We start from the raw sequence: 10,312 nt of genomic DNA, 5'->3' as shown, positions 1-10,312 counted from the left end.
AAATTCAAGGTCACGCTGCAGTATTAAGTACCCATTCTGTCTGGAACCCACCATGCTATTCAGACCAACAAATGACACAGAGTTAGCATGAAATTCAAGGTCACGCTGCAGTACTAAGTAACCATTCTGCCTGGAACCCACCATGCTATTCCAGTCCCACAGCTGGCTCTGAAGACAAATTGTTAATGGCATTGCAACTTTACAAATCTTGGACTCAAAAAATGCTCAAGTAGAAGTCCAAGACAGGAAAAAGGAGGCACAGAAGTAACCTGACCAACAGCTATGCACATTTTTACTACATGTTGGGATAAGTGGGGTCTTCGAGGTTGCTATCAGCTTTATCAGATCCTGTTAGGGATGCTTCTAGCTCTGCCCATGACTGTGGAGCATTGTTCTTTATTGCCTCTATGAAAAGCTGTGTTTGGTGCTTCAGCTGGTCCAGTTCAGCCTGCGTCACCTGATTCTGATGAATGAGCTCCTTGGTTTTTAAGGTGATCTCCAGCAGTCCTGACCTGCGTAGCACAACAAGCGTGTTCTGAAAGCGCCTGCACTTGCTTTGCTGCTGCAAGAGCAACTCAGGGGTGCTGCAAATCTCTTCTGGTATCAACGGAGGGCTCCACGCTGCAGAAGGCACTGCAGTCTGTGATGCACTCTCGCTCTCATGAAGGGTGCACTTTGCTGCCTGCAGAGTTCCAAAAGGCAAAATGGGAGTCAAACCTGGCACTTTCTGAGCATCGCTGGAAACGCGATGAAAACCAGGAAGAGCTGACAGTTTTCCACTTGTCACCAGTGCTGAAGAACTTTGCTGGCTAGAATCCTGAGGGGTCTTAAAGCTAACTGGTAGGTGGGAAAAAGAGCTAGTAGGCAAGCCTGTGCTCATCAGTCCAGGAGAAGTCTCCATCTTGGGTGCTTCTGTGCAGAGTCGTTTATGGCAAGTGGTTTCCTGACATTTTTCTAGATCAAAGGAGTGATCTCTTTTGCAGGGCTGTGGTGCTATTTTGGGATAAGAATTCAGGATGGGCAGGTAATTAGTGGAGTCATTTCTCTTTTTCCCAACAGGGTGAGGATTAATGGGAGGTGGGATTGATGGACGAAGAAACACTAGCTGTGGCTGAGCTGGAATCACTTCAAAGGATGGCTGCACAGTCCAAGACTGGAGCTGTGATGAACTCCCCTGAGAAGCACAAACAGGGAAAAACCACAAGTCTTACAGAAGTGTCATAGAAGACGATAAAAACAAATTTAAACAAAACAGGTGGACTGTGCCATTTTTCTACATTTGATATGTACTATCCAATTAATGTGTAAAGAGTTTTCTATCAAACTCATCCTTCTCTTTTTCTGACAGTGTAGTGTAACGCTGGAAATAAAGCTGTAATCCATAATCCTTTTACTATGCAATAGCAGATGTATTTAAAAACAATTCAATTTATATATGCTTTCCTAAGTGAGGATTACAGTGCAAGCTTATATTGTAAAATGTTCATTAAAAGTTCAACCCAGACTTGGGGTCAAACTACAACTGAACAGGAAAGCTGAAAAAATAATTAAGCTTTCTGTTATGAAATATCTTAAGAGTCAAGGAAAGATTGCACAGACATTTTAGGAACAAATCAGGCTCCCTCTTTCTTGAAAGGTAGCAACTCAAATCTTCTCAAATCTATTATTATAGCAAGATTTTGAAATGGTTATTTAAGATACACAACAGCTGTTCAGGAAGCCTTGTAATCCGAAGTACAATACACAGTTTCAGTAAATTTAAAACTATAAAACAGAAAAAAAAAGGCTGAATATCAACCAATGCAAGGAGAAAAGCGTGTGCACTGATAAACCTTAAAAGCATTTTATTTCAAGAACAACGCCCAAGGCTTTATTCCCTCCCACAAGCCATACTCTGGAATATAGGGGAAAACATCCATTTTTACAAGACATTACCTCTTTTTCCTCCAACACCTTACTACAGATCTTCATGAGACCTTCTGGCCCAAAACATGACTGCTTTTCTCCAAAGACATCAAATGGTCCAGTAAGAGACATTATTTCTGTCTAAAGCAAAATCTCACTTCTTAATCTATTTAAGCCATCACTGCTACAATTATACTAATATATTTTTGTCAGCTGCTTTTCCAATTCCTTACAACTGGAACACAACTGGCAGGCCGGCTCTGAAGGCACAGTTTTTAGCTACCACAAATATGTATTATTATTTTTAGTCTATATTAAGTCATCTGAAATCCATATCCTTTCCACCAGTCTCATAAGTTTTAAACTGGCAAACGCTAACATGCTTTGCTAAAGTCCATTCCCCCAGTAAAGGACTTGGAACTTACCAAAAGCAGGTACTACCCACTGATTAGGACACTGAGACTTGGAGATAAGATTCAATTACCTACTCTGACACAATGTTTCTTTGGTTCAGTGGGCAAGATGCTTATGGAATAGGGGTACAGAACAGCTACCTGTAAAAATAAATATTACTACCTTAACACAGAAGAAAGAACATTCAAAAGAAAAATATCTGGAGATGTAAGGAGTGAGGAAGCATATAAATACTGTAGCCATACAGACACAGGACAGAACAAGTAGCCTTAAGAAGCAAGGCTTTGGAGCCAGAAGTTGCCAGTAACTGCACTGCTGAACAGCACCTAGCACACCAGAGCCCCATAATCATTGAGGCCAAAAGAGCTGTGGTAACTGTTTATCTTCCTCTTGGGTTTCTTCCTATCTCTGTTTTTTCTTCTTTTCCTTCTCACATAGCACTCTGCTCTAGTTCTCCTACTCAAAATCTCATTTTCAGTAGAGAAGGCCACTTTGATTTTACTAACTCTGAAAATTGTGTGTTTTGTTGCATTTTTTAGTGAAAGCTAACTTCTTGATGTATCACTGTCACTTGCCTAAAAAGCCTTCCCATTTATTAAAGACTTTTACAAGACTTACAGAAACCTTACCACAATCAGCACTGGCATTAATCACCACCTGACTTTTTTTTTTAGCATCATTACTGTTAGCTGTTTACATTGTGAAATTGGGCCAGCAGGTAACAACCACTGTAGAGGATCACAGTGGTTCCAAGATGGAAGGATGATGCTGGTGGAAACTGAAACTGGAAGAAATAAACAGCAGTAACTGGATGCTGCTATTTTTTTTTTTGATCCAGCAGGCCCAACTGAGCGCTGTGTTGAAAAGACCATTTTAAAAAGATGACCATCTGAACTAACTAGGCATAATGAAAAAAGGCAGAAAGACATTTCATTATTATTCTGACCTAGACTTGTTGCTTTCCTTTATTGTAGTTAACATTTTTCAATTTGACATTATTGTCTTTAATCATATGTAGTTAGATATTACGATGCACTGCTCAAGAGAACCAAGTGTGGACATTTTATCCATCTCCAAGTCTTTCTTGCCAAATTTCCTTTCTCCTATACTACCAGGGTTATATATACATATGTGGTTGTATTTTTTTATATCTCTCTCTATATAAGCTACTTATTATTAGGAGCTACTTTTTCTTATTTGCAACACAACTTGGAGTTTAACACTGGAATCAGTGCAGGTAATGTCTTAATTTTTGTGCTCTGGGCCAAAGGCTATCAGCCTTTGGTGAAGCTTGGCTATTCCTGACTTTACAAATAAAAACTTCAGCATTTGTTTACACAGTAATTTGTCCACACATCTAGGAATGTGACTATAAAATAAAATTGTTTCTTGTCAAGATAAAGCACGATGCTTAGAAAGCAGAATCACCTCCCCCACAACTGCATAATCTGTTAAATACTAACAGGGAATATTAGGTCTTGCTTGTTGTCATAACGGGTTCAGTAGAAAAAGAATCAGGATTTATATTCTTTTTTCCCCTTCCCACTGTATTCTCAGAAGTACTCTAGTAAAAAGCATTGAAAAACTTTTGCTCTGCTCCAAAAATGAGTGAGCACAGAGCACGAGGTCTCATAATATGACCGTACTTCTCATACCTTGTGTTAAAATGTTAAAGTTACACAGGGGGTCTCACAGATGTGCTGGAGGAACTAAACATCACAAGAATACTGAAGAACATAAATAGGGGCTGTAATTGGTGCAATGTGAGCCATCATATGCAATTAAGTGAAAAAACTATTAAAGCAGAAGTACCACAGATAAGGATTTCAGATAAGGATTTAACTTTTTCATTTATAACATTCTGGATTTATGTTTTCCATTGAAGCATTTCTAGAATCTAAGAATGAGGCAACAAACCTATCATCCTACTTCATCATCTTTTTTGAATAATAAAACAACAGCAGCTTTCAAAAGCAAATCACCCTTTTCTGTTTAATCTTTGGTGCTATTCAGGTGCTATTTAATCTTTGATGCTATGAAGATGTGTTTTGTTGGGATTCCTTTGAGACAAAGAGGTTTAGGAGACTCAGCAGAGTATCTCTATTTCACATTTCATTTTAGTGATTTCAGCTGCCTTTCCAAAGAACAGACAATCATACTACAACTTCTTAAATTACCAGTTTTTTTCCTGGACTGCAACAACATTACAAAATCTTTTTTGAAAGGAAAAATGTTTTTTAAAAAAAATTAAGAACATGCAATATTTTTCAAGACATTATGTCTTCCCTACCTGCTTAACCAACACATTTTTCATAACAACCATAGGAGATAGGGCAGGAAGGGAGCTGCTTGTGGTCCTCGGGCATTGCCAAGGTCCATCCTCTGCATTCCAACACAGCGCATTCAGCACATCCTCCGAGTCTGTCTGCTCCATAGCACTTGGGCATTCTGAACTTCCATCTGCCAGATGCAGAATTCAGCTGTTAGTTGTTCCACATGCAACATGCTTACATGCCTTTCAGTTCTAATATTCTGCCTCCTTCAACCAAGTTGCCATAAAGAACAAAAAAGTTTAGTTCTGTAATATCAACAAAATTAAAGCTGCTATGACAGCTGTCAGGCAGCCTCTAATAAAAGGCTTTGTATTTCAGGTCAGTTCTTATACAGACATTTTCTACACCAAAAATCTATTACTTTCTGCTCTTTTGTACTTAGTCTCCAAGGGACTGCATAGTATCATGAAGGTTGCATTAGTCTAAAAACTGATACAGGAAAGCACTACAGGCTCCAGCATTGCCACATCCACAGTTTGCGATGCAGGCATTTGGTGTCTTGAAATTTTATCTAAAACTCAGTGAAGCAGGTAACTTTTCATAGAAAGTACTTTTTTTTCATGTTTAAAGGTCATTTTTTCACAGTTTTGTTGAGTACTAAAATGGCACATCATGTCTATTATTTTACTGATGTTATAACCATTACCCTCTGGTTTATCAGGCTCTACTGACAATATGGTCAGATCATGAGAAACACTGGGCAGTATAATCAAACAATTCATTCATCACTGCAAAGAAAAAGTAATTTTGACATCTCCACTTCTAGACTCTAGAGTCTAAGATTATTCCATTAATTCTAAATTCCCATGCCATTCAATTCACAGGATGAACTTTGTAATTTGGTAATGTTCCATTCATAAAACTTTGGTGGTAAGCTGATTGCAGGTGAAACCTATCTTGCATAGAAAGGCCCTCCAAGGTAATGAGACACAAACTGGAAGGGGTTACTCAGATTTGTTAAACACCACCAATTAAAGCATAGCCTCAGCATGGTAACACACAAAAAAGGTAACACAGTGTTCTTCTAAACCTGAATATCCGGAGTCTTTGTCAGATTCTGCTGCTGCCATACTGGAGCGATGGTTGAAGCTCTTCATTTCCCTCACTCTGCCCAACAATTCCTCACCAGTGTCAGTAGATGACTGTTTTGTCTGAGTGTTTCCATGGTGCCGTGGACAGTTTTCAACACCTTTTCCATTGAGGAACTACAAAAACAGTTAAGAACAATAAAAGGACTTTATCTGAATCTAAAGTTCCATCACTATAAGATAACAATGGAGGATAGCTGCATATCTCCCTTTATACTGCCAGTGATCTAACTGCAGACTTTAAGAAATATCTCAAAATGCTGAAAGAATGAAATTCAGATCAAAAGCTAATGTACTGGACATGTCTTTCCACCCCAAAAACAAACTAAAAATTAAAGGCTATTCATAAACAACATTTATTTCAAGAATGGGAATTACTCAGGGCATTATTTATCTTACTTTGTTGTCCCAAGGGCTGAATTGCAAAACAAGACAGTTGTGCTGGGTGAAGCTCTTACAATAAATACAGCTGAACCTGCAAAGCTGTGGTTTTGCGAATACAGTTTGTTTCATTCTCAAGAGTAGAGTAAGTCATCAGAGAAAAGAATGAGTGACCAGCGAACACACTGGGGGCTAAAGAAATCTGCTACTAAAAGAGCAACACATACTGCAATACACTCCTAGGGGAGACAGAGCCTTAGAAATGCTCACACCCAGAATGAAAACACTGAAAGGCTGAAACTAAAAGCTATGAAAATCAGAAAAACATAGTAACATTATGGCCTCTCACGCTACATACTTCTCACAACCTTCAGCTGCTTTCTGAAGGTAGGCAGCATCCAGTAAGACTAAGTTTCTGCTTCTCTTAAAGAAGGTAATTGAGAAACTGGCTAACAGAAAACTGACATAATTAAGTGCAGAAATAATTTCTACTATTATTTGTAGAAATTATTTTCCTATAAAGTAACCCACTGAAGTTATGTCTCAATGTTAAGTTTTATATTTAAATTACAAAAACAGGAACTCTGGAGTCTGCATCATACTCAGGCCAGCGGTCTATCAGCAGCAACATGCAGTACAAGCTGCTTCAAATGACATTGCAACAGACATTCTGAAATAATCTACACCAAAATCCAAGTTTCTTCCTCAGGCCCTGCCACCTTTGTTAGAAGCGTGCTCCAAAATACCGAGTCTTAGCACCAGTACTGAGTTCTGAAATGGGAATATGACTGTCTATTACAGGAATGATAGAATTATGGTCAGCAGAAGAAAATTTCCTCAAGTAGCCACTTGCATCACTTTTACTTTCCATCTTCAGTCACACCTGCCTGCCTGCTAACAGGTATGGAACAAACATGGTTACACAAGCACAACCTAGATGCTATCCTTGCAATAGAAGAAGTAGTTTAAGACCTGATCCACGCTTTCATCACTTAACCCTTTCCAAAACAAATGTATTTTTTAAGAAAGTGATAAGCAGAAATGCTAATCTAAAATAAAACCCCAAAAAACCAAGGCCACCTCAAACCAAAACAAGAAAGAGGACTAAAAATAAAGTAAGAACACCTCATCTGCCAGCTTTGCATTAAGCGAAGCTTTAGAAAGGGCTGACACACCATCTTCTCTCACAGAAAAAGGCAAAACACCACAACCACAACCGAAAAGAAACAAACCAGAAGTGCCACTCCCCCGAGGCACGCGCGTGAGAAACCTCCTGCTCATCCCCGGGCCAGAGCAGGACCTGGGCCGCGCACCGCCCTTACAACCGGGCGCCCACACCGTCGTCCGGGGCTGTCCGTGCCGCTGATACCACCCAACCGCCTCCCGGGCCCGCACGCCAGACTCCTGCGGCACGAGGAGAGCCCGCGCAGTCGGGCCGAGCCACTCGGCTGCCGGTCCCGAGCCACCGCCCCGCCACAGGGCGAGGCGCACCAGGTACAGCACAGTCCCGGGGCCCCAGGGCCGCCACTACTCGCTCACGGCCACGGCCACGGCCACGGCCGCGGCCGCGGCCGCCGCCTCCCGCCAGGCCAGGCCAGGCCGGGCCGGGCCGGGCCGGGCCGGGCCGGGCCGGGCTGCCCCTCACCTGGGCGCGGGGCCGCCACAGCTCAGCCGCGCCGCGCATGCGCCGCACCCGCTCCGGGCACGCCCCGCCCTCACGGCCGCCGCGCCCCGAGCGCGCATGCGCAGAGCGGTCGGCCGGAGAGCGGGCCGTGAGGCAGCTGCGTGCCGCAGCCGCGGCCGTGAGGGAGCCGGGCGGGCTGAGCGGAGCCCGGAGTTCGGAATGGCGCTGCGCCTCCCGAATGCTGTACAAAAAAGTACGATTCTTCCCCACACAGAAGGTTAGGTGTTTGTGCAGCCTCTCTCAGTCCATGAATGTGAGAGGAAATATGAAGGAAACAGCATCAGAGCGGTCTCAAACTTGTCTCAGTGAGGGAAAACAGGGCGAAAAAAGGAATCACAGAATCAGTTAGGTTGGAAAAGACCTTGGGTCATCGAGTCCAACCTATGACCTAACACCACCGTGTCAACTCGATCAAGTGCTACATCCAATCTTAGGTACTTTCAGGTACGGTGACTCCATCACCTCCTTGGGCAACCTGTTCCAATGTCTAATAATCCTTTTTGTGAAGGAATTCCTTCTCATCTCCAACCTGAACCTCCTCTGGCACAGCTTGAGACTGTCCTCTTGTCTCTGGTTGCTGGGAGAGGAGGCCAAACCCTGTGTGGCTACAGCCTCCTGTCAGCCTCCTTGTGACAGTGATAGGGTCACCCCGGAGTCTCCTTTTTTCTGGGCTGAACACCCCCTTCTGCTCCTCACAGAACTTGTGCTCTAGATCCTTCACCACCTTCATCACCCTTCTCCTGACTCACTCTAGCACCTCAGTGTCTTTTCCTGAAGGGAGGTGTGAAAAATGCATGTATTTTATGATTGGCTTTTTCCAAATATTAAAATGAATATTATATGTGTTGTGTTAGAAAGTAATGCTGTATTAATTCTCTTACGTACTGTGTTAAATATAGTTTTAGGTTATAAAAATTGTTAAAATAGAAACGATGCTATGTAGGATACTTTTTTTAAAAAAGAAAGGACTCGCAGCACGATAGCAGCCACAGGACACCTAAATCTTTCAGAGAAGAAGAATTTATTGCCCTCTTATCAGAAGAAATGAACTTCTTCCTGCCTCAAAGGCGCTGTTAGGATTCGGAGGAAGAAGTTGATGATGACCAGACAGAATCCTCTATTTGAATGGAATTTATGCATCATGTATGAAGTGTATGAATATGCAACAGGCTATTGTTTTTAAGGGCTAATCCTTTGTTCAGGCTCGTGCTGCCCAGAAAAAGGTACCCGGATGTCCGTAACTCTTTGCCTTTATTGTCTCATATTGTCCTAATTCAATTTGTCCAAATTATTATTACTCTAATTGTATTGCTATTTTTATAACCATTTTATTACTATTAAACTTTTAAAAATTTTAAAAACAAGTGATTGGCGTTTTTCACAGGAGGGACATAGAATTGGACACGAAATTCAAGGTATGGTTTCATCAATGCCGAGTACAGAGGAGGAATCACTTTTTCCTGTTATGAGTGAAAACAAAAAACCAACCAACTTTTACATGGCTGGGAAGTATAAAATACATGGATTTGGTTTACATGGACTGCATATAAACCAAGGGCAAATAAATAGGAGGAAGTGAGTCCCTGGTTCAATGAAAAAACTAGAGTAGCTATTCTTGTTCTGAGAACTCCATAAATGCTACCAGCACCCAGAAATCTGTCAGAGTATTTTGCATTTGGATATGAAAGCCATTTCATTAGAGAAAACTGAAAAGGCTATGAGGAAGACCTGAGCAAATACAAAATTAATTCCTTAAATAGAAATGGAAAGAAACACTTTCATTGTTATGATGGTCCTGTTAAAGAACCTGAAATGTGCTGATTAAAGAGGTCAACAAGATCTAAGAAATTCCTGAATGAGAAAGAGAAAGACCTTTAATCTCAGCATAGTCTCATAAACAACTTGCCAAATGCAACACAAAAATGTCTGATGTTGCATGAAATGACACCGTCATTTTAAAAAATATGGCACTGCTGGGTTCCAGTCCTACCAATCTGAAATGCTGTGAGAGAACACTAGTGACTCTTAGGATGTGTTTTTGAGCACTTAATGCTGAGTGCATCTAAGCTGTAGTGTGAGATGTGTGATCTCTAGAGTCTGGATTTGGATGCCTTACTGTTCAGGAGTTTGAGTTCTGAGGAAAAGCATGCTAAGAATGCTGTTGTATCATCTTATTTGTACAGGCATGGTCCTGGGTTGCCTTGTACCCAGAAACAACCCTTACTGTCCTCTCCAGAGGCTGGATTTCTCAGGATAAGGAGTATGTGTGGGTGCTCAGTGAAAACAGCTCACCAGAGAGCAAGTGGCCTGTGTTTGGGACAGACAGCATGCTGTTCAGTTCCAGTGATTCAGAACAGATTTGGAATGTGTGATACCAGGCCTTCCTCCAAGGGGCAACAGGTAGGATAACTGAAATACTGTTATTACTGTTTAATAGAGAAGTTTTCTTGGATAGTCAAGGTAAACCTCTGTTCTAAATGAATGAAATCTTATCACCCAAATTGTCC

At 41.5% G+C, this 10,312-nt stretch overlaps 1 protein-coding gene across 1 annotated transcript; it reads right to left on the bottom strand.

Annotated features, from left to right (window-relative positions):
* Nucleotides 1-1,017: 1,017 nt before the first annotated feature.
* Nucleotides 1,018-8,264, bottom strand: CIPC (CLOCK interacting pacemaker). Its single transcript, XM_066552547.1, has 6 exons — nucleotides 8,244-8,264; nucleotides 7,767-8,006; nucleotides 5,683-5,857; nucleotides 4,610-4,779; nucleotides 2,390-2,459; nucleotides 1,018-1,174 (listed from the first exon to the last, which is right to left on the bottom strand). The coding sequence occupies exons 1-6, from the start codon at nucleotides 8,262-8,264 to the stop codon at nucleotides 1,128-1,130; spliced, it is 723 nt and encodes a 240-aa protein (XP_066408644.1). The 3' UTR covers nucleotides 1,018-1,127.
* Between the last annotated feature and the right edge of the window lie 2,048 nt (nucleotides 8,265-10,312).

Source organism: Molothrus aeneus, chromosome 6, assembly GCF_037042795.1.
Source record: "Molothrus aeneus isolate 106 chromosome 6, BPBGC_Maene_1.0, whole genome shotgun sequence".
In the NCBI taxonomy this organism is placed as follows: Eukaryota; Metazoa; Chordata; class Aves; order Passeriformes; family Icteridae; genus Molothrus; species Molothrus aeneus.
This window is presented reverse-complemented; position numbering and strand designations above follow the sequence as displayed.

Excerpts from the sequence above, each read along its gene's own strand:
- CIPC (XM_066552547.1), bottom strand. The coding sequence starts at position 8,264 with ATGGAGTCACCGTACCTGAAA. Across the intron at positions 5,858-7,766 it reads TGTGGCGGCCCCGCGCCCAG|TTCCTCAATGGAAAAGGTGT; the intron begins GTGAGGGGCAGC and ends CTGTTTTTGTAG. Across the intron at positions 2,460-4,609 it reads AAAATGTGTTGGTTAAGCAG|GTAGCTGTTCTGTACCCCTA; the intron begins GTAGGGAAGACA and ends TTATTTTTACAG.